At 43.4% G+C, this 23,505-nt stretch overlaps 1 protein-coding gene across 5 annotated transcripts in view; it reads right to left on the reverse strand.

The window, feature by feature from the left end:
- VPS35L (VPS35 endosomal protein sorting factor like) overlaps positions 1–23,505 on the reverse strand; it is a 115,800-nt gene that overhangs the window by 64,979 nt on the left and 27,316 nt on the right. For all 5 annotated transcript variants that reach the window (XR_003235666.2, XM_026003204.2, XM_072753740.1 and 2 more), the window contains 7 exons: positions 22,737–22,821; positions 17,882–17,941; positions 10,066–10,162; positions 9,302–9,349; positions 7,963–8,056; positions 4,304–4,381; positions 3,668–3,790 (listed from right to left, as the gene is read on the reverse strand). Coding sequence is in view for 4 of the 5 variants with exons in the window: in XM_026003204.2 (XP_025858989.1) it covers positions 3,668–3,790; positions 4,304–4,381; positions 7,963–8,056; positions 9,302–9,349; positions 10,066–10,162; positions 17,882–17,941; positions 22,737–22,821 (585 nt within the window). In the remaining variant the exon portion in view is untranslated. The remainder of the gene's footprint in view (positions 1–3,667; positions 3,791–4,303; positions 4,382–7,962; positions 8,057–9,301; positions 9,350–10,065; positions 10,163–17,881; positions 17,942–22,736; positions 22,822–23,505) is intronic.

A 23,505-nucleotide genomic window follows, 5' to 3' on the forward strand; every position in this document is an offset into this window, starting at 1 on the left:
TGCTTCTCCCTCTGCCTGTGTCTCTGCCTCTCTCTCTCTCTCTCTCTCTCTCTCTCTCTCTCTGTGTGTGTGTGTCTCTCATGAATAAATAAATAAAATCTTTAAAAAAAACAAACAAACAAAAAAAGGAACTCGTTATAACATTAATTGAGGGAAAAGCACCATAAAAGTAACACATACAAAAATCCTCATATACGGGACAAAAGTAAAGAGCACAAACCAGAGTGGACAGAGAAATATTAATACAGAAATGTACCAAAACGTTAACCAGGCAGGATTTTAGGTGGCTGTTTTTCTCCTTTTTGCTTTTCTATCTTCTCCAAATTTTTTTCCAAAGAATACATATTTTTATTAACAGATGTTTTCTGATTAGGAAGCTCCATCCTATCCTTTGTCTCCTTTTTTTCCACGGCCACCACCCTCCTTTTTCTGATCTGTCCCTTCTGCTTCTGCCAGTTTGATCTTCAAGCACCGCTTGTTTCAAATCATTCTCCTGATGAAAAATCTTCAAGACTGCCTGCTTGCTGCCACATCACGTTCAACAACCTCTGTACCCAGGTCCGCACCCAGGCAGCCTAATTTCTCACTCTTCTCCTATAATGCTGGTCTCCGTATTATGCCTCTTGCCTGCCTCTGTTTGTATAGTCCCTTCCCTCAGCTGTTCCTTTACTCACCCCACCCACCCTCTGCTTGTTCCTGGCTTTCCAGGCCCATACCCCTGTCTGCTTCAGTGAGTCCCATGAAGACCAAACAGAAGGTTGGCAGCCACCCCCTTTGCCTGGTACCCCTGTCCCTAGGCCATGCACAGATGTGTAGTATCACGGTCACTTCGTGACAGTCCTTCAAGGAAGATCCTACCCTTAGCCCCATTTTACATCTGGTAAAAGACATCAAGTGGCCCAAGGCAACATAGCCATAGTCTGAACTGAACTGCCTGCCCCAGCGCACTTTCCCCTTCGCTCACCCACCATTTACAGCCTGTACCTCACGGCCTATAAAAGACCATGTGGGATTCCCTGTCAGGCAAGACTTACCACTCGTGTCAGGGACCAGGCCTTTTTTTCCTTCTACACCTCCCACACCATCCCAACAAACAAAAAGCTGCAGAAAATGCTGAGAAGCTTACCAAGGGATTTGTTCTCACTGCCCCAAAACCAGATCTTACGAAATGGTTTCTTTTTTTCTGTACAGAATGTGCCTGAAGTGGAGGGCATAAATCCGGTTTCCACTTATAATTTTAGTTCTAAGATTGGCGCAGGCGGGGGAGGGGGGGCGGGGGGGGGGGCGGGATCTGGTCTTCAAACAACAACAAAAAAGCCTTTCTGAACAAATCACTCCCTGATTTTTTTATTTGGGATTTTGATTTCAACCTGAAATTTCATAGCACAAATATTCATAGCTGAAGGTATCTCTCCTTTGCCAATATTCTACTTGCCTGTCCTGTATATTACCAGGGGCCACAGCCAAACTGACAATCCCCTGCTTTGGAGGTGAGGCCTACCTCCCCAGGTGACACATCCCAGCCACTAGGAAGGTTTTTAGGCATCAGTCACATGCATCTCCAACACCACCTTCCACATGGACATTGATTCTTCTGCATTTTGAAAATGATTAACATTTTTTTTAATGAGATGCTGCAAGCTCCTTATTTAAGTGCCCCCAGAATCAGAGTTTATTATTATTCAGGTGACCTAATTTTTTTAATCACTTCTTCTGGTGCAGTAATGATTTCCTAGAGTTTGACTCCCTGGGAAAGCTCTATTCCCAGCTTCTGCCATCCTCTGAGATTACTGGTGCTTAAAATAAAAGGATGCCGTATGGCATGTACCTTTTGTTTTAATCCGATTTAGCCTTTCGTTAAAGTAAGGAGAAAAGAAAGTAAGTGTTCTCATTTTCAAACACATCAATCCTGCTTATATGTTTCTGTCATTCGGCTAAACAGATAGGACAGCTTTCTTCCTACACTCAGCCTCAGACTCTCTTCCCAGCAGTCTGCAGCACCGTATGGTTGCTGAGGCTCCTGAAGATCACAGAGAATGATCCGCACACTTACAATCTCCCATTCATATGGACTTGATTTTAAATCAACTTAATGGTTTAAAAAAAAAAAAAAGTCACCCAAAATATAAGATGCCTCTATTTTTCCCCCTCATACTTTAGGATTTGGGAAAATTCAGAAGTAAGGAATTCATTACACTTGCCCGAAAAGTTAGAAACCACAGGTAGGCCAAGAAAAGTAAGACAATACAAAAACTTCCCCTTCCAGTGACATTTTGACATACCTCCTCCCCAGTTCTCGCACACAGATCTAAAAATGTTTGTGATCCTGACAATATAACAAACACTCCATTACTACGTGAGGAACTCCACCAAGCAATGCAAATGGACTGTTAAATTTGATCCATAAAAAAAAAAAAAAAAAAAAAAAATTCATGCTCCCATGTTCCCATTTCACAGAAGAAGAAAAAAAGGCTCAGAGTGGACTAGTGATGTGGCTGTTCCTCTGTCCCGAAAGCTGTAAGCAATGGAGCTGGGGTTCAGACCCAGGCACTCTGATTCCAGTGCCCACTCCTGACCAAGAGGCAACACAACCACTTAGGACACACACAGTAAGGTGTGTAACCTCCTTTTTTTGATTTACCAATTATTGTGACCCTTATGTAGGTATGTACATATCTTCATCACAGTCCTCCATTATTTTAGATTGACCCCATAACATACCACTGAATCTGTATGGATTCTATAATCTTCCCAATCCCCTTGTGATGGCTGATGATGCTGTTTCCGATGCTGTGCCCACCCGAACCAACACATATCTGTATGTATGTATGTGCATGTGTGTCTTTACACACTTGTCCAATTATCTCTATGCAATATTCTTAAAAGTGGAAATGCTTGGTCAAAGTCATGCCCTTTTTCCTCCTTCTTTAGGGTTTAATAGATTGCAGCTTCTGGGAAAAGGCGGGTGTACTTGAATTTTATTCTGCACTAAGCATCCCTGTTTCATAGCAAAACCCCTTTCTCTCCTCCCCAAAGGATAAATTCTGAGCCATCTGTTGAAGAAGCTTCATCTATCACAGCTATTATGCCAACTGGAACTGGTGTTCTACTTCTCAGTCTGGGGTAAGAAAAATTATTTCTGCTATGATTCCAGTCGTACTTTAATTCCTATAATGCTTCAATTAGGCCAAAAAACCCCTTATCAACACAATCACACATCTGAGTTTCACCTTCCCTCTGTAAAATGGGGAAACTATTACTTGCTCTACTAACTTATTAGATTATCATAAACACAAGAGGGGGACATGAAGGTTAGTGAAGAGGTGACGAAACCCACTGGCCCTGAAGCCACAAGGCAGTTTGCATCTAGTCACCACCACCCTTAAGCTACGTGACCTTTCAGAGGTTTCTATCTGGCCTCACTGAGCCTCGCTCCCAGAGGCGTGAAACAAGACAATCCAGAAGCACTGCGTGCAGGACCAGCCGCCACAGTGAGCCCTATGGAACGGCTGACTAGCATCAGAGTTGCTGTAGCTGTTACACAGAGACCCTGTTTACATGACCGAGCTCACTGCTGTAGAGGTCACTACAACACAATATAGAAGAGAGGGGAACCCCAGCATCCCTCCTCTGTGGGAACTTCACACTGATGCCACCTGGCAGTTACCTCCGGGGCGTGGTAGGAAATGCACTGGAAGATCCAGTCCATAGCAGGCGAGTACAAGGGCAGGTAGGATGGAAGCTCCACTCCCTGGACCACCAGCTGGTTCTGGACTGTATCCCCATGAATCTATAGGAGACCAAATAAACACTTAGAAGAGGAAGGGAATAATAATAAATGGAGAGCATGTAACTCACAGGCTGCGCATACTCGTAAGCATTTGGATGGCCCCCAGAGAAATAGCCTGGTTTCTCAGGTTTTGTTTTTTTTTTGTTTTTGTTTTTGTTTTTTTCTTTCAACTAGAAAAAAAAACACACAGAAAGTTTCCTATGTCACCAAGCCAAGCTGTTCTGGGATGTGTGCTATGCAAAGAAATAACCTGATAAAAATGGAGGCAGCAGATGCGAGGAAGAAGGGCGACTAGAGACATTTCCTGTTAACACATGCATATTAATTCTCTCTTGCTTGTTCAGTACAATCAACACATTTTAATTGTCTGTAACAGATTCGAGTATCATTTTCGAGGGTTTACACATTTAGAGAGCTTTAAGGCAATCTCAGCTTGGAAATCCAACTGGGTTTTGTGAATTCGTGATCATGTAACTGCTACATCAATTAGCAGTTCTGACCATGTTCTCTTACCTGTTTGAATGTGAGGAGGAAATCAAAAAAGTTCTTATTCAGGCTTTCTTTGAGATGTGGAGCCACTTCCATTCCCACCTGGAACCAAACAAAAGAAACTACCTTGACCATGGAAAAACAGGTTGCAAATAATACATACACTAGGATGCCATTTTTATAGATTAAAAACCTACGTGGAAATAAATGTAGGCACAGAGAAAATCCAAGTTAATTTTTATTCTTATCTGTTTTTCTTATCCAGTAAGCATGGATGCTTTTATAAGAAAAACCACAGAAGCTATTTTTAATGAAAAAAGGCAACATTTGCAGTAATCATCTTCACAATTTCCCAAAGGTAATGAATGTATTTCTGAACAGATGACCAAGAGAACAAATCAATATGGCACAAAGGAAGAATGTACTCTCTCTCAAGATTGTGTATACAGTATTCTCTTGCTCTCAAAAAAAAAAAAAAAAAAAAGATACACACACATGTGGCTGCACTTTTATTAAATGAAGCAAAAAAAAAGACTGGTACGTTAGAGAGTCAGCTGGGACTTCACTGTTGCATTGTTAAAATATACAAACTCTTGCTTTGCTGGGCAGTCATGGAAACAGACAAGTTTTTAATGTATTTTAAGCAATTTTATATAAGACAAGCATGAAGCGTAACAATGCCATAACCCACTGGCTTCTGCATTCATTGTTTAAAAAACAAGACTGTAACATTCCAGCTAAAAAAAAATGTGCTAATCATAGAGAAGACAGCCAGAGCCCTGGGGCTGGATGGAAAAGTGAAGGTATGCGCTATGGAGGGGAGTTCATGTGTTTCATGTGTTCACAACAAAACCAAAGCATCATAATGTTCCTTAAACTGAGCTCCTGAGATACACCTCAATTCCAAATTGCTGCCTTCACACAAAAACAACTTTGTAAGAGAAGGTGCTTCTCTGGGACCGGGTTTCTTCAAATGGGGACAGATTCCTGCCACTCACCTCCCCCTACTCGAGGTCATGAAGATTAATGATAATGATGTTTTTTACAGACTGAAGAATTCCTTTGAGAAGAATTATGCGAGATCCATTAGGGCACTAAATTCCAAGGACAACTCCATGGCTGTTGAGGATGTTTTCAAGGACAAGCAGTAGATTAAAAAAAAACAAAAAAACAAAAAACTAACAACGAACGTCAGATGTAGTTCTACTGTGTTCTATTGTCTTTCCTTCCACTTAATCATATCGTAGAACAGGCAATAATTATCTGTTAGGCGACAGCAAAGGAAGGCCCAGTGGACAAGCAATGCTGATGTGCTGAAGAGGCCGTGACTTAGCAGAGGAGTTAATCATACTTTCCTTTAATAAACAGCTTCGAGCTCCCCCCACACCCTGCCCACTCACTGCTTTTCTGTGTTTTGTTTATTTCTTTCCATCAAGACAAATGAGCAGCTTGGAAATCTGCTTGGGTCTAAAAGATTCCTACCCAGAGTAACAAGGGTAGTGGTTCATGATTTCCATCTGCTGTTTCAGCCTGCCTGGCATGCATTTCCCATTGCTGGTATCAGCAAGTAGGATTTGTTTTGGGGGGAAGCAAATCTCCCTTTCAGACCATGAGGTGTGTGGAGGAGCTGGATCCACCCCACCCTGACGTCCAGGGGTGGGGCACACTCCTATTCAGGAGACATATTTCATCCCGTGGCCACAGTCTATTGATGGACAAGTGGCCCAAGGTGGTCCACTGAGAGCCCTGAGACTCTGGCTGGCACGTCTAAGGTACTCTTTCCACTGGGGTTAAGTTAGGAGGATGGAAGCCAGGAGCAGCTGAGTAAGCCACAGAGTGAAGTCAACCCAGAGAAAGGAGAGCTGAGTGACGAAGGAGAGGACAATTCTTGACAACATTCTGAAGACCCTGGATCTAGCCATGCTTACACTACCCCTAGATTCTTCAGACACATGAACCAATAAACCCTCCTTTTTGCTTAAAATAGTATGAACTGGGTTTTGCTGCGTGTGACTGAAAGGATCCTTAGTAGTGCCCAGACTGTCTCTTATTCTTTTACTTCAAAAGACTTAGTAAGTACGCAGCCTGGGGAACTGATGCAAAGTCTGGGTTGACCAAAAAATTGTTTCCACAGATAGACTGCATTTTATCACCAGTCTTCCTGGGATGAATTGTCACCAAATTTTAAAATTGCCATGTGCAATTTTATATGCCAGAAACGTGATCATTTCCCTAACCTGTGCAACTTGCTTAAACTTTACACCTGAACAGATTTGCAAAGAACACATATTTCCACCTTTTCAACTTCTCTTTAATGACCAGAATCATCTTCGTTAATACACACTGTGACTCTGTCTTTATTACTCTATTATGTGACTCGTAAGTTTGAATTATTTGCTTTGTTCGATGAGGGAAAAGGCAGGGAAGCAAATATGCAAATGAACATTCTTGCATCTCCTCCATGGGACCCAACTGCTTTCTGCACCCAGTAGGCCCTCAGCAAACATGCACTCAGGAGAAGTATTCAAGCTTCAATATGATTCCCCAAAGCTGAAGCTCTAGGAAACATACCTGACATTCCTGTATAAAAAAATCCATCCCAAGTTTCAAGCAGAGGGCAGCGTATAAACATTTTTGCCTCTGTTACCAATGGGGAGCAGGTTGCCCTCAAGTCCAAAGCTTTTTTTTCTTTCCTGGTATAAGGGAAGAAACCTATAGAAAGTGTCCTTCATAAGGATGTTTGCTATTCACTCTGAGGGCACTGTGATTTCTTTGTGACACCTGAGACCATAGGGCTTCTCGCCACTTGCCAGATGTCACGTAAAAGCCAGTCAAAGGCTGGCTACTAGTTCTTGCTTCTGATTTACAAATACTTATGATTACTGGTAAGGGCCAGGGGAGGCTCCGTAGCTTCGTCCTTAAAGAAGTCTGCAATTCATCAGGATCCTACGAAACAGGGGCAATTTAGCCTTCCCTCTAGGTGAAGAATGCTGATAAGACTAGCAAGGAGGACTCTTGGGGCAAGCTGACGGTGGGCAAAGCCCCCTCAGGAGTTGAAGATGAATAACCAGAAACTCTCCATGGGTTGCATTTGTCATAAATGAAAATATCTGATGTAGAAGCTTCACGGTACTTTAAGAGAGAAAAGTGCTAGATGATTTACATCAGAGCAGGTGCAAAAAGAGGTCTGTAGCCTTCCATGGCTGGGCCACACAGACCCTGACGCCTGTCACAAGGGACAGACCACCCCCACCAACTTGCACCCTATGCCAATTCTTCAATGGAAGGACAGAGAAACTAATAAAACAATCCAATCCAAGACAAAGGGAAAGCAGATTTCAAGTCAATGAAAAGCAACCTATCAGCCGAGAGGCCTCAGGAGCCTCCCTCCCAGCAAGAACTGGAGGAAACAATTAATTTTGAAAACCAGTTCATTTGTAAGAAGATGACCTCAAACGCCCCCTAATTAGAGTTATGGTAAGTGGGTCTACTTTAAAATTAATTTTTAGAAGAAATCCTACAGTTGTGCTTTCCGTGGAAGAGCTGTGTTCTAAAATTAGCAGCGAATGAAGTCGTTCTTGTAGTGATTTGCAAGGTGCTGGGGAGGGAGAAGCCTACATGAAGACCTGAAGAGAGAGAAAGTAGCCCCATCTGTGAGCAAGTGGGGACCCAATGTGGCCTACCCGGCACAGATAGGCCCTGGCGTACACTGACACCAGTGGGTCTCCGATTCCGCGAATCATACACGTCAACCGGGGCAGACATTCTGAAATCCCCCTGTGGGAAATAAAAAGAGGGTAGCATTATACTCCATGTGAGAACTGTCTGTTCTCTTATTTTTAAAATAAAGATAAAGCTACACTTCCTCAATGTGGGGGGTGGGAGGGCGGAAAATCAAGTTTCAGAGACAAACCAAGGCCAAAGTTTGCATTTTCTAAGGCAATGTAACAATCGTCTCTCTCTCTCTGGACGCAATTCATTCACTGAATGGCTTCTGTCATCTTCACCATTTGCCCAGTGCTAGAGTCTGACCTTTCCTTTTTTGCCTGTTTGAGGTCACGTTTATTTTATTAATTTAACAGTTTCTGTCTCCCAATTATTTTCCATCCTCTGATCCACTCCTTGATCTTCTTGCCGAGGCTGTAGTCCTCTGGCACAGACTGTCTCCTGCCATCCCCCTTCCTAGCACCCAACTCCTGGCACCTCAGGCTGACATGAGTGATGCCCCATCAATGAGAATGGTGACTGATTTATTTCTCCTGCAACATGGGACTCTGCCTCGGCATTATCCTCCCCAAATGGGGAGGCAAAATAATTTAGCACCAATGTTAGCCCTAAAAACTACCCCAGGTACCCTTCGATCCAAATCACATTTGGGACACATTCTAAAACCAATAAAACTCCTTCACTAGGGAGCACTGTGAGTTGGTCCCTGGCTTCAGAGAGTTTATTACCTATGTGCTATTTGATATGACCTAACGTTTTGTCGGCCATACAGAACACAGATCTGGTTTCCCTGAGCCCTGGAAGTGACGCTCGAAACAAGGCCCAAGGTAACCCAAAGTAGCATGGGGCTCAGGGGCAAAGGCCCACCATCTTCAGCAGCATCAGCAAACACTGAGCGTAGGCCCACTATGTGTCAGGAACTGCTCTCAACAAACCCTCACGGACCTCTTTGTATGGCCTCATTCACAGAGGAGGAGACTGAGGATCAGAGATGCTGAATAACTTGCCAAGACCACACAGCTCCTGAAGGCAGAGCCAGGACTCATCCATGAACCACTCAACCAACTTCTCGTAGCTTGAGTTTTCTTCTCCATAAGATAGAAATTATAATGAGTTCTACATTATCAGGTTTCCATTTAGATCAGATGAGAAAATGTATGGAAGGTGCTTAGCACCAGCTCTGCTACACGGTAAGTACTCAGTGAAGGACAGCCGCTATTACATTACCATTAGCATGTGCGCTAGAGAAATTTTTCTGGAAATGTTATGGTTCTAGACATTTAAGAAGAACCTTACGTTTTGGAGAGGAACTTGTTACACTTCAGGATAGATGCTTCCACGTAACTACAAAAATATTCCGTTAAGGAAGACATTTTCCAGACAGCCTGTTCCCTATGGCAAAAAGACTAGACCACTCAAGAGCAGAACCAAGCATGACTTCAGGACAGGGAGCCACAGTCTATCACCAGCCCAGAGAATTACCTTGCCTAACAGCTTGTGGTTTCCATTGTTGGCTTGCAAAGTTTCATACTTATTTAAAATACACTTCGGAAAAAAATGACATGCTGATTCACGGTGGTGTGCTCAAGTTTAAACTGTGTTTTTAGCATTTCCAATCCATGCTTCATGGGGAAAGAATAAACTTTAAGATAACCAAGATTCATTTGTGTATAAGTCAAACTCTCTGTTCTTCAAAACTGGCATCTGTGCAGAGAAGCCTGACCCTGTTCCTTTCAAGTTTTGGGAACCAGAGAAAACACATAAAGATGAAGCATTTTAATTGAGAGAATTAATGTGGGAATGTTCCTCTAGGAAACAAAAGCCTGGTACATGGCATCATATTCAAGGTAAGAAAACAGGACACTGTTTGGGGAAGGAGGTGTCCAATGGGCTTCGACAATGTGGCTGGCCCTGGATTTCCAGGCTAGCAACCATAACGGGACCAAACTTTCAACAGGAATTTCAGGGCATCCCATCACATGGCTTCTATTAATGGTACAACTCTTTCAGCCTATCTCTAAAATCATTAGACCCCCCCCCCCCCCCAAAAAAAAGGATACAATCTTGGAATGAGTTCCCTGATGGAAGCAATCTTGAAAAACCAATTTAAGCATGTTTCTTTGGCCGTGTCATTTACATTCTCTGGAGAGAAGTGATCTGCAATACAAAAACAAGACCCATCAGTCCTGCTAATTCTTCGAATCTGTTACAGCTGCTACAGGTCCTGAGAACGGTACAATGGAGAAAAAGGGGTAGCCTGTCCAGTTCTTCTAGCTCTTTCCTTCCAAATATTATTATTATTAGGAAACAATTGGTGACAGTGATAGCCCACATATGAGGCTTTCCAAATGCCACTCAGACATCAGGACACCTCATCCCTACAACATCCCTCCATCATACACTTTTTTATTCTTTAAAGACTTTATTCACTTGAGAGAGTATAAGCAGAAGGAAAGGGAGAAGCAGACTCCCCAGTGAGCAGGGAGCCCAATGCAGGGCTCGATCCCAGGACCCCAAGATCATGAACTGAGCCAAAGGCAGACATTTAATCAACTGAGCCACCCAGGTGCCCCTAATTTTTTTGTTTTTCAAGATTTTATTTATTAGAGAAAGAGCACATGCAAGAGAGAGACAGAGAGACCGAGCTAATTCTTCAGATCTGTTACAGCTGCTATGAGTCCTGAGATAGAACATTACAATGAAGAAGGGGCGGCCTACCCAGTTCTTCTGGTTCTTTCCTTCCAAGTAATATTAATATTAATATTATTAAGAAACAATTGGTGACAGTGATAGAGGCAGAGGGAGAAGGAGAAACAGATTCCCCACTGAGCAGGGAGCCCGATGCGGAGCTCGATCCCAGGACCCTAAGATCATGACCTGAGCTGAAGGGAGACACTAAACTGAGCCACCCAGGCACCCCACCATACAAACTTTTCTTTACTCTTTGCCAGATGCAGAGATCAAGGTGCAGAAATGGTTAGGGCACAGAGCAAGCAAATATCAGAGCTGCAATTCAACCCAGGTGCCCTGGCTCCAATACTTTCATTCTTAGCTCCTGCCTCTAACACAACCCAGAGAGTCTTGCTATACCCACCAGTAACTACACAATACAGTTGGGAATTCCAGATGCTTTAGAAACCTGCAAGTAGGGACATCTGGGTGGCTCAGTGGTTGAGCGTCTGCCTTCAGCTCAGGGTGTGATCCTGGGTCCGGGGATTGAGTCCTGCATTGGGCTCCTTGTGAGGAGCCTACTTCTCCCTCTGTGTATCTGCCTCTCTCTGTGTCATAAACAAATAAATAAATAAATAATCCTTTAAAAAAAAAAAAAAAGAAAGAAAGAAAAGAAACCTGCAAGTATAACAGGACATGTGATCCAAGCTTGTGCTCTAAATATCCCCTGGGCCAGACTAGTAAATCAAAGCCCTGAGGTGAAAAACCTGCCAGTCAAGCTGCCAGCTCAACACTTCCTCCAAAACTTGAGTCATTTGCTGGCAACACCACCAGCTTCCCCCATTCTCTGTTCTCTTCCTTCAGTCATGGACTTGTCCCTTTTCTTCTGGGTATCTGGTCATCACAGCCAGGTGTGGCCATGCCACCAAGTTCTGGCCCCTAGATACAAGCAGAATGCAACTTCTGAGAAATATCTAAGGGAACACCTCCACTCCTTCCTTCCTTCCTTCCTTCCTTCCTTCCTTCCTTCCTTCCTTCCTTCTGGCTGGAATGCCAATGCGATGCTGGAGCCTCCATCACCAGCTTGAACCATGAGAGCAACACAACAGAAGTCATGATCCCTGGCCCTAGGCTGGCTACCCTATCAGTCCCAACCTTTTTATGACATGTATCTTAATAAAGAATTGAAGAGAGTATGGAACAATGAAAACAACAATCAACCCACCCCAACCCAACCCACTCCGCCCAGGGCATCTGGGTGGCTCAGTGGCTGAGTGTCTGCCTTCGAATAAGGGAGTGATCCTAAGTCCTGGGATGGAGAGTCCCACATCGGGCTCCCCACAAGAGCCTCTCTCTCTCTCTGTCTCCTATGAATAAATTAAAAACAAACAAAAAACAACCAAACTCATCACCAAGAAGGCCACTGTGGAACTCTTGCATAGAAATTATTTCTTCTAAATGATTTCCACATATTAGATCCCCACCACCGGATGTGCTTTATACTTTTAGGATTCAGTTAAAAAGGGGGGGTTGCTGGCTGGCTCAGTCAGTAGAGCATGCAACTCTTGATCATAGAGTCAGGAGTTCAAGTCCCACATGTGGCACAGTTTGCTTACAATTAAAAAAAAAAAAATCAAAAAGGGAGAAGTTAGTCATTTTAGAAGATCGCAAACAAACCCTAGCTTGCAGTCCTCATCTTGTGCACAGAGTCATTTTTCATCTCCAATCCTGCTTTCTGCAACTTGATGGTACACAATTAAGGTGATCAAAACTCCGATGGAATCAGCAAAAAGATAAACCTCCAGGTACTCCCTGGCAGAGAACCGTCACTAATCACAACTGCAGATATTTTGGAATTGCAATCTCAAGTATTTACCTTATTTTTGGATGCTATAGAATGCTTCATTCATTCAAGAACCATTCACTTGCCAGTTCCAAAGGGAAGGGAATTATGATTTCCCCTTTCCTGCCCTGAACCCATGCACTTAAAAGTAACTTTTTCCCCCCAAGTTCCAAGAGATCCAGACAGGAAAAGGGTTATTCTTAAATCCATTTGTCAATCATGCCTTGTGGAAAAAGGATGGGTGGGATTAATTTTCCTTCATATGACTGAATCATGGGACCTGAAACCCAAAAGCAAAAATAAGTCTCTGAGGTCAATAAAATCCCTCACTTTACAGATGAGGGACTGGAGATTCAGAAGTGAGCTAGCATCACCATAAGGTATAAGCCACCAGCACTGGCAAGTACCTTGTCTACTAAAGCCCATGGCTGGACGCTGGGAGATCCCGGGGGTATAGCAATGCAAGCTGTCCCGGGTTCCACATCACCTGTAAGCTATATGATCATCTGCACATGCCAGTACAAAGGCTTCAGGCTTTCCTTCTAGCTTAAGAGATAATTTAAGAGAAAACTATGTTAGGTAGGACTTTAAAATCCTATAGCAAGGGATCCCTGGGTGGCTCAGCAGTTTAGCACCTGCCTTTGTCCCAGGGCTTGATCCTGGAGTCCCGGGATCAAGTCCCATATTGGGCTCCCTGCATGGAGCCTGCTTCTCCCTTTACCTGTGTCTCTGCCTCTCTCTCTCTCTGGGTCTCTCATGAATAAATAAATCTTTAAAAAATAAAAAATAAAATCCTGTAGCAAAGTGGGGTGCTGGCTGGTTCACACAACTCTTCATCTTGGGGTCATGGGTTGAAGCCCCACTTTGGGTTTAGAACTTACTCAAAAAAATGAAAGTTATTTAAATTCTTGTAGCAAAGTAAATCTTACATTCTTTTTTTTTTTTTTTTTTAAGATTTTATTTTTATTTATTCATGAGACACACAGAGAGAGAGGCAGGCTCCATGCAGGAAGCCTGATGTGGGACTCGATCCCAGGACTCCAAGATCACGCCCTGGGCCAAAGGTAGACACTGAACTGCTGAGCCACCCAGTCATCCCAAATCTTACATTTTTATACTTCATTTGCTCAACACAAATGTTTTAACTAAAAGTAATATTCTAGGCTCTCAAGAGTTAACAATACACAAGACAGACCCTGTCCTCATGAAGCTTATATTCCAGTGGAGAGAAAAACATAATAAACAGTGAAAAGAATAAGCAAGCAAGCAAACAAATCAGGTAATCTCTAGTAATAGCCAATACTATGAAAGATATAAAACTAAGTATTAGGCTAGACAGTGACTTGAGGGTACAATGTCATTACACAGGATGGTCAGAGAAGACTCTGGCAGAGGTGGCATTCGAGCAGAGCCCTGAAATGCAAAAAGAAGTCTGCCATGTTTAGATGTAGAGGAAATGTATTCCAGGAAGAAGAAACATCAGGTGCAAAGGTCCTGAGGTAGCTATGACCTCCAGATGGTCAAAGAAGAAAAAAGCAAGCCAATGGGGCAGGCAGGCAGGAGAGAAGCAGGCACTGTATGCCAAACCATACAAGGCTGCGGCCTCGGTAAGGAGATTGAGAGTTTTCCTAGTGCAACAGTAACTCCCTGAAGGGTTCTCGGCAGAGGAAGGGCCTAATGTGACATGATTTATACTTTAGCACTTGGGCTGCTTACATGGAGAATCAATTCAGAATGTGGAAATTAATTCACAGACTTCAATATAACAAAGAGCTGAGATGCTTCTTTCTATTCCCACCTATTTTTCTTTTACACTGGTTCTTTTGTCAACCTTGAACTTCTGTGGATATTTTAGGAGGAGGGAGACCAAGGAGTCTAGTTCTCTTTCCTTTGCCAAGCTGGCTACCCAAGGAGTGAGAGGTCTCTTTACATAACGGTGCTTATAGGGATGTCATCTTAGCATGCACGTGAAAGGCCAGGTCAGCTAGGGACGTGCTTATCCAGATGCAGCCAACATCAGCCATGGGAAAAAACTGGAGATGGGAATGCTGACAACAACCAAAACATGATAAACCCAAGATATCTATCCCATGATGGAAATAAAGTTACTTTATCATGTAGGGTGGATGGTCTCTCCACGCATATGCTGGATTAAGAAACGGTAGGGGGAAACCATCACCTACAGGGATATGTACATTCCATGACCCAAAAGGACACCAGTATCCTTCCTTCTACACTCATAAAATAGGTATGCCTTAGTTAAAATTCCTGAAGGTGAAGGGCACAAAAATTTAAGTCACCAGTCAGAACTTGATTCAACTGGAAAGAATGAGCACACCTGCCACCAGATTTCTCTCTGTACATAATCTCTTTAGGCAGAATTCCACACAGTAGATTTCAAAAGCTTTCTTCATAAATATTGCTAAGAGACATCCCCAAAATCACTGACATTTTTTTAGAGAAATTTCCCCTTTTCCCTCTCATGTTCTTAGAACCAAAGAACACTACATGCAGAGGAAGATTTTCACTGAAAGAAGAAAAAAATTACATTATTTTCAAGAAAAACAGAAGCTTGATTTGCATCGCTCGAGGGAAAAAAAAAGTATTGAGGAAGGAAGGGTTTTAGTGATAAAAGTGCTAATTAACAAATTTAGACAAGGACTAGAAATGAATATGAAAATAGTCTACTATCTTGAACTTCTATAGTTTAGGTAGGAGATTGTTAGTAATTTTTCCTTAATTGGCTCTAAAATATTGTTTATATACTTAGTGAAAATTAGGAGGAAGGAAAATTATTGTAAATGCAAATTCAAAGGACTCTGGGGGGGTTAGGCAGGTAATATAAATATTATGTGGTTAGGTGTACAACAGTAGGAAGGAGTAGACTGTGTATCAAAAAGCATTTTAAAAAATACTGTTGGAGGGGCGCCTGGGTGGCTTAGCTGGATAGGCGTCCAACTCATGATTTCGGCACAGGTCATGATCTCAGGGTCCCAAGATCAAGTTTCAAGTCAGCTCCATGCTCAGCAGGGGGTGTGCTTGAGATTCTCTCTCCCCCTGTTCCTCTCCCCCCCCCCCCCCACCCACTCCCTGTGCTCACTCACTCTCTCTCAAATAAATAAATCTTTGGGGGGAAAATGCTGTTGTGGGGCGCCTGGGTGGCTCAGTTGATTAGGCACCTGACTCTTGATTTCAGCTCCGGGCATAATCTCAGGGTTGTGAGATCAAACCCCAAGTCAGGCTCCATGCTTGAGATGTTCTTTCTCTCTCCCTCTCTGCCCCTCCTTCTGTCCCTCTCTAAAATAAATAAATATTTGGGTGGGGGGAATGCTGTTGTAGGGGCAGCTGGCTGGCTCAGTCAGTATAGTATGCAACTCTTGATCTTGGGGTTGTGAGTTCAAGACCTACATTGGATATAGAAATTACTAAAAAGTAAAATCTTTAAAAAAATATATTATTGTAGCCACAAAAAAACATCTATTTGGGTTTAATTTTGCTTAGAGGCAAGCATTTACTGCTGCTGATATGGCATACAAGTTGTCAAGTTTAAGTTAACTAAGTGTACCTAGATCTATTCCCAAATCCTTAAAGCTGAGAGAGAAGGCCTTTGCACTCAAGCTCTGAAGCTCGCCCTGCCTGCCCCTCCAGATTCACTGCTTCCCAATCTTTTTTTTTTTTTTTTTTAGATTTTATTTATTTATTCATGAGAGACACAGAGAGAAAGACAGAGACATAGGCAGAGGGAGAAGCAGGTTCCCTGTGGGGACCCTGATGCAGGACTTGATCCCAGGACCCCAGGATCACACCCTGAGCCAAAGACAGATGCTCAACCACTGAGACACTCAGGCATCCCACTGCTTCCCAATCTTGAGATGCCTTAGAACACGGGAGGGACTGTTAAAAACATCACACATGTGATGTGGTACAGGGGAGGGTCTAGAACATCCAATAAGAATATGATGTGAGCCATGTTCAAAGGGATAAAACAAATTTTAATAAAACGCATCATTTAATTCATCCAAAATGTCATTTCAACATGTGATCGATTTTAAAAATCATTGGTGAGATATTTCATGGTCTTTTGTTTGTATTAAGTCTCTGAACTCTAGTGTATTTTTAATACACATACCACACCTTAGTTTGGACTGGCCAGATCTCAAGTGCCCCCCCATGACCAGTGGCCACCATGTTGGACAGCACAGATCCAGCACAAAAGCAAGGCTCCCACTAGCTGGGCAGGGCCATGGGCAAGTCTTTGGCTCTTCCCCATGGGTTTGCTCATCTGATACAAGATGACTCTCCAAGCCCTAAAGGTATAAGGAGTTCTGTCTCTTTCTGAGAAATAGCTATATCAAGTCGTTTTTAAAATAACAGATACAAAAAATAAAATAAAATAAAATAAAATAAAATAAAATAAAATAAAATAAAATAACATATACAGGGGTACCTGGGTGGCTCAGTTGGTTAATTGTCTGCCTTCAGCTCAGGTCATGATCCAAGGGTCCTGGGATCGAACCCCACATTGGGCTCCTTGCCCAGCAGGGAGCCTGCTTCTCCCTCTCCTCCCCACTCATGCTCTTTCTCACTATCTGTCTCTCTCTCAAATAAATAAATCTTAAAAAAAGTAAATAAATAAGGTAACAGATACATAGATGAAGGAAAGAATGAATATGCGAACAGGTCAATTATGGGTTACTGTCGCTGATGCCATCATCTAGTTGAGAACCGGAGCAGCTGGAGCAAGCTCATTGTTGTATAGATAAAAAAAATGTTTCCTTACAGCAAGTCTAGGAATCTGAAAGGAGGGGTGAGAGGTAAGAAAAGCTGCTGCTGAGAGTTCATGTTGCCAGATAAATCATCATTTACATGACAACAGAGATTCACTAAACAAGTTGTTCCATAATAACCCCCTGAGAATTTTAAATGCATTGGCAATAAATTTAATGCACACATCACTTATGCACAGATTGTAAATTCAAAGTATCTGTTATTGATTTATTTGACATTGTTCTTTAATTCAGAGTCGGTTTCTGCAATTGGCTTCTCAGGAAAGATATAAAGGAAGAAATGTCAAGCAGGTGGAGGAATTTAGGTTGGTATAAAAGTTCAGCTGAATCTAGTTGTAATATCTTCATTTTCGTGGATTCAAATTGCCCAAATTCTTAGCGAGGCCATTTAAAAACCATCTAATGTTTTTAGAAAACAGAGACGATCAGAAATCTGCAAAGCTGTTTCTTCTACTTTTAACACATGAAAAACAAAACAAATCTTATACCGAGTCTCCATAAATCCTGACTTGATAGAAGCCTTCTAATCACAACTCCAGGGGCAGAGTGAAACCAGTAGAACAGCTATGACATTACCTGGTAAGACGCTGCGGTTATCCACACACATGGAGAAGATGCGCTCATACACGAGCTTTCCTGGGGACAAAAGGCCATATGGCGTTAGCATCACTCTCTTCAGGAGCAAACATTAAATAAACGTTTGTTAATTAGGGACGGAGACGGCATTTCCCAGAGCACTTTAACTTACGATAGTATGCTGCCACCCAGTGGGACAAATTTTAAGCAACGTTTCTTTTGTTTATGTTTTTAATAAAACGAGGGGACTTGTTCTTTATGTGATGCAGGAAAGTCATCCTTCTCCCCTTAGGGAGGGAAGCTTACAGCCAAAGGGACCACAGGCACCTCCATTCACTCAACACTCAACAGTCACGTTATGCTTCTAAGTCAGAGGCAGCCTGTGCGTGGAAACCAGCCAGGGATCCATTTTGTTTGGCCCACAACACCAAGGCTCATGAAATGCTTTAACATTTTTTTTTAATTAGTTGCCAAGAGGGAAAAACTTTCATTCATGTGAAAGACCAGGTTTCCTGCTTCTTCGCAAATGATATACCAAAAATGGCCCATCTCCCTACAGGACAAAAATGAGCTACGACAGATCAGTAACCACCACTCCAAATGGCATATGTAGCACCCAGTTTGTCCCCATCTCCACCATGCTGCGTCTCAACAACTGCCTGCTTCACTCAGGTATGTGATCTGCCTGAAGCATCAAAATTTGAGATTCAACTAGCAAGTGCTAAAAGGGTAGAAACTTGTGTCTGTTCTGTTCACAGATATATCCTCAGTACTAAGATCAGTGCCTGGCATACCATGGACGCTCAGTATTTATTAGATGCATAAGCAAACATATTTCAGGTGATGTGGGTCATAGGTCACTGCTGCAACTATTAAAATCGCTGCTGTAGCTGGAAAGCAATCATAGACAATATATAAACAAATGGAGGTGGCTGGTTGTGTTCCAATAATAATAAAACTTTATTTACAAAAAACAAGTGGGCAGGGGCATCCCCAGTAGCTCAGCGGTTTAGCGCCACCTTTGGCCCAGGGCGTGATCCTGGAGACCTGGGATGGAGTCCCATGTCGGGCTCCCTGCATGGAGCCTGCTTCTCCCTCTGCTGTGTCTGTGCCCCTCTCTCTCTCTGTGTCTCTCATGAATAAATAAATAAAATCTTTAAAAAAAAAAAAAAGAAGTGGGCAGGGTAGATTTGATCCACATGCCACCCCTTCATCTAGCACTAAAAGCTTTATTCTGTGTGTGGTACTGTGGAAAACGCTATCAACATTGAAGGGATAGAAATTATAGTTCTATTCCTTTCCTGGAGCCTCCCCAAATTACCTTTAATGTCAAAAGTATTTCCCTGAGCTCGTGTTATTTTCCCCCCCGCCCCATGACCCCATCATTCAGGGAAGCAAAGAATCACACATGGGAAAAGAGACAGGAAGTTCTAAGAACATGGAGTCAAATGACTTCACCAAGAAATGACACAAGGCTAGGACAAAGGGCAGGAAGCCATCCAACAGAAGAGGAGCCATCCAGGTGCCTCTCCCAGTATGGACTACTTATGTTACAATTACATAAAGATACTTGTTGAAAAGGCACATTGCTGGTGCCCACCTCAGAGCTAGCGAAAAATAGTATTTTGTAGGGGAAGGACTAGCAATATGAATTTTGAATAACCTTGCTAGGGAATTCTTACATACACCCAAGTGTGAGAACCATGGATTTAGGCAAGCACCATGGGTCTCTGAGCTAAAATTTGCCGTGGGTGTGGGAAGCGGGAATCCCTAAAAATAGTAACAAGCCTCCCTCCTCCCTCTGAACCACACTGGTCCCTAACCTCAGCTAAACACTCAAAGCACCTGGGGGGCACCTGAAATAGGCTGGTGTCTGTGTCTGTCCCTAGAGGTTCTGACAGAATTGATCTAGGGTGCAGCTTGACCACTGGGAGTGTTTGGGGGTTTTTTTTGTGTGTGTTTTTTAAGATTTTATTTATTTATTCATGAAAGACACAGAGAGATAGGCGGAGATATAGGCAGAAGGAGAAGCAGGCTCCCTGCAGGGAGCCTGATGCAGGACTCGACCCCAGGGCCCTGGGATCACGACCTGAACCAAAGACAGAGGCTCAACCACTGAGCTATCCAGGCGCCCCTGGAATTGTTTTTAAAGTTTCCCAGGTGTGCAGCCAAGGATGAAAACCCCTGCTCTATACCATCAGTTCAACTGAGAAGTTTCCAGGAAGCCTCAAGAGAACAAACTTCAGTTTTCAGAGCCACTTGCCTTTTCCCCCCTGGTAGGAAGTGCTTTCCTTTACCTGCAGCCAAGGGCTCCCACAGCACCCACACCTGGTGCCATGACGGGCCTCCTCTCTGATGACCACAGAACAAGGTACTGGGACGTTATACAGTTTTACCTTGGGCCATCACACAGCAAGCCATGCTGGGAAGCTGTGTAACCTCTCACCTGCTATGGTCCATGGACCAGACTGAAAAGCAGAAAACACCTTTACTTCCTCCATAAGAAGCCCACCACCCCTCTAAAACCACAAGCAAGGGATCCCTGGGTGGCGCAGCGGTTTGGCGCCTGCCTTTGGCCCAGGGCACGATCCTGGAGACCCAGGATCGAATCCCACATCGGGCTCCCGGTGCATGGAGCCTGCTTCTCCCACTGCCTGTGTCTCTGCCTCTCTCTCTCTCTCTCTCTGTGACTATCATAAATAAATAAAGATTTAAAAAAAAATGTTTAAAAAAAAAATAAAAAAAAATAAAACCACAAGCAATTTTTATATTTTACGTTCATATGCTAAGAGGCCTTGAACTACAAAATCATCTTTGGCCAAACGAGTTTGGTGAATTTTGTTTTCCTTTGTTACAGTAATAGACAATGGTCTTGAGAAGTAACACCCAATGCTAGATTTACTGCCTTTCCTAACTTGCCATCTTATGAATCAAAAAAACTAAAATAAGTAATGGCAGTAGCAGCCACTAACATTTTCTGAACACTTAACTTTGTACCAGAGACTGTTCAAAGTCACTTACACTGATCCCGCCAGCAAGCTCTTGGGAAAGGAAAAACAGGATATGCTTCCTATGCATTCTCTTAATTAATTCCCTCCAAACACCCCCAGAGGCAGGATCTATAATGCCCATTTTACAGGGGAAGAAACCAAGGCTCAGGTGTATGCAACTCAAGAACAGGAGACACAGGCATGGGACAAAGGCCAGCTCTGTGCTTGGTGCTTCTGGAAGAGCTCCAGCATGCGCCTTCACCTGTGCACAAGCTCAGAGCCATGTCCCACATCCCTGCTCAGCAACCTGGGTTAGTCACATCAACCATTAAGCACCTGCCCGCACACCATCAAGCAACCTGCCTACAGAGCAGTGTTACGACCCTGCATGTGGGAAGGATCTCAGCGCTCTGACCTTCCACCCAAGTGAGGCAGATCCCCACTCCTTTTGTAAAAGGTGAAAAACGTGCATTCTTTTCCGCACAGAGCACAACAGAGTCTCCTGGAGCACCTGCAGCCAGAGGCTGCCTCTGGATCCTGAGGAATGTTATTCGCCACCAGATCCTGACTAGAGCACCACTGGGAGCACTGTCTGGAAGTGGAGGAAGGAGAATGGTGTTGAAAGCTGGTACCTCATTTGAATGTTTGGTTTTAAAAAATAAAAACATCCCCCTGATTCAAAATTCAAAAAAAGGCTTCGGTAACGGAGGGAAGTTTCTCTCTGGCCCATCCCTATCCACCCCACTGCCCCTGCCGGCCTCTGCAGGCTCCTGCTTCCATTCAATTTCTTGGACAAATTCCTTCTAATTGTTCTTCAGGCAAACCAAAGTGAACGTGAACCAGTATCCTAATCTCTCCTTTCTTACACAAAACAGAACATACTCCATGGCTGTTCTGCGTCTTGACTCTTTCACATGACAACATAGATATCCTGGAGATCTCTCCACACTGGAACGTGGAGCACGTCCTCACTCGTTCTTATGGGCTTCCTCTGCTCCAGGGTACCAATGGACCATCATTATTTAACTGGTCCCCTACTGATGGCCACCTGGGTTGTTTCCAGGGTTCTGCTATCACCAATGGGATGAGTTCCCAGAGGTGAAGTTGCCAGGTCAAACGTACACATATTTGTAATTTTCACGGAAAGCAAAATTTCCCCTGTGAGCCAAGTACAAGAGAAATAAAACAGGTTTTTGACTACAGAGAGAACTCAGGGGATGCCTGCATGGCTCAGGGGCTGAGCATCTGCCTTCGGCTCAGGTTGTGATCCCAGGATGATGCTGCAAGAAGCCGCACAAAAGCTGCCTTGTCAGTCCAAGCACGAGAGGACTGTTGGCTTGGGCTCAGGTGTTCCCAGGGAAGACTGATAAAAATGGACAAAGTGGAGAGAGACCTAGGAGACCAAAGAGTGGCAGACCAGACACAGGGTACAGGGGAGAAGACTCTCAGATTTCTAGCTTGGGAGCAGGGTGCTGACATTCCCTAGGACAGAAACCCACTTGGGGTGCTGGGAAGGGAAGCTGAGTTCAGTTCTGACAAAGTGAGTTCCAGACACTATGACATGGCAAGGGATGGGAGCTGGTTTAGACAGGATGTGTGCTTCCTCCCCCATCCCTCCCACCCCATCCCAACTTCACTCGCTTGCTTCACTAGCCTATCAGAAGCTTAGAAAACACATAATTTAAAATTCTCTCAAACACAGCACCCTTGTTACTGACCGGGGAGCAGCGGGGTGGCTTGGTCTCCCTTGTGTTTCACTCAATTACTTGAACAACAACAGAAATTAAAGCAACAACACTACCACCCAATATCTGGCAAAACAAATGTATTTCCTAGATTGGAAGATGAATAGGACTAGTACTTACCAAATGTATCGAGTATGTCGGTGATAAGGACAAATTTGCTTGGGTAGAACTGAATAACGCTTGTGTCCGAAAGAAGCTTTGAACACTAAAAAAGAGAAGTGAAAAGGAAATTCACTCTGTCATGTCAGACTTGGTTGCAATGCTCCAGGCCTGGAAAATTCATTTCTACAAACTAGTGCAGGTGTTTACCATGTGCCAAGCCTCATGTAAGACACTGGAGACATAATGAGAAGCAAAATCACTGTCCTCTTGACAAGGGGGGGCCAGGCTGCTCACTACAGAGCCTCTTATAGAAAGACACCATCACCTCCCCCCAAGGAAGCCACAGGACTGAGGAATCTTATCTAGAAGAGTCTTTGCTTATACACCCAATGATGACTCCACCTTTGTTCCAAGTACTTTTCAGCATGGCTTGCTCTGGTTTATATCAGGATGGTCTTGACTCTTAAACATCCTTTTCTATGAAATGACCCCATAAGCACATCTCCAGGATTTCTTAAACTAACATTTGGGGTTTTAAGTACAGTTGACACACAATGTAACATCAGTTTCAGGTGGACAACATAGCCACTAGACAACTCTCTATGTAATGTTATGCTCACAAGTGTGGCTACCATCTGTCACCATAAAACATTATCACAATAGCACTGACTATATTCCCTATGCAGTACCTTTTATCCCCATAGCATCAATTATTTATCTTCACTTTAAAAATTTCCTCTAAAAGGAAACCGGACAAGCTTCAAAGAGCACATGTTTCTCTGCAACT

Source organism: Vulpes vulpes, chromosome 3 (genome assembly GCF_048418805.1).
Source record: "Vulpes vulpes isolate BD-2025 chromosome 3, VulVul3, whole genome shotgun sequence".
Lineage (NCBI taxonomy): Eukaryota > Metazoa > Chordata > Mammalia > Carnivora > Canidae > Vulpes > Vulpes vulpes.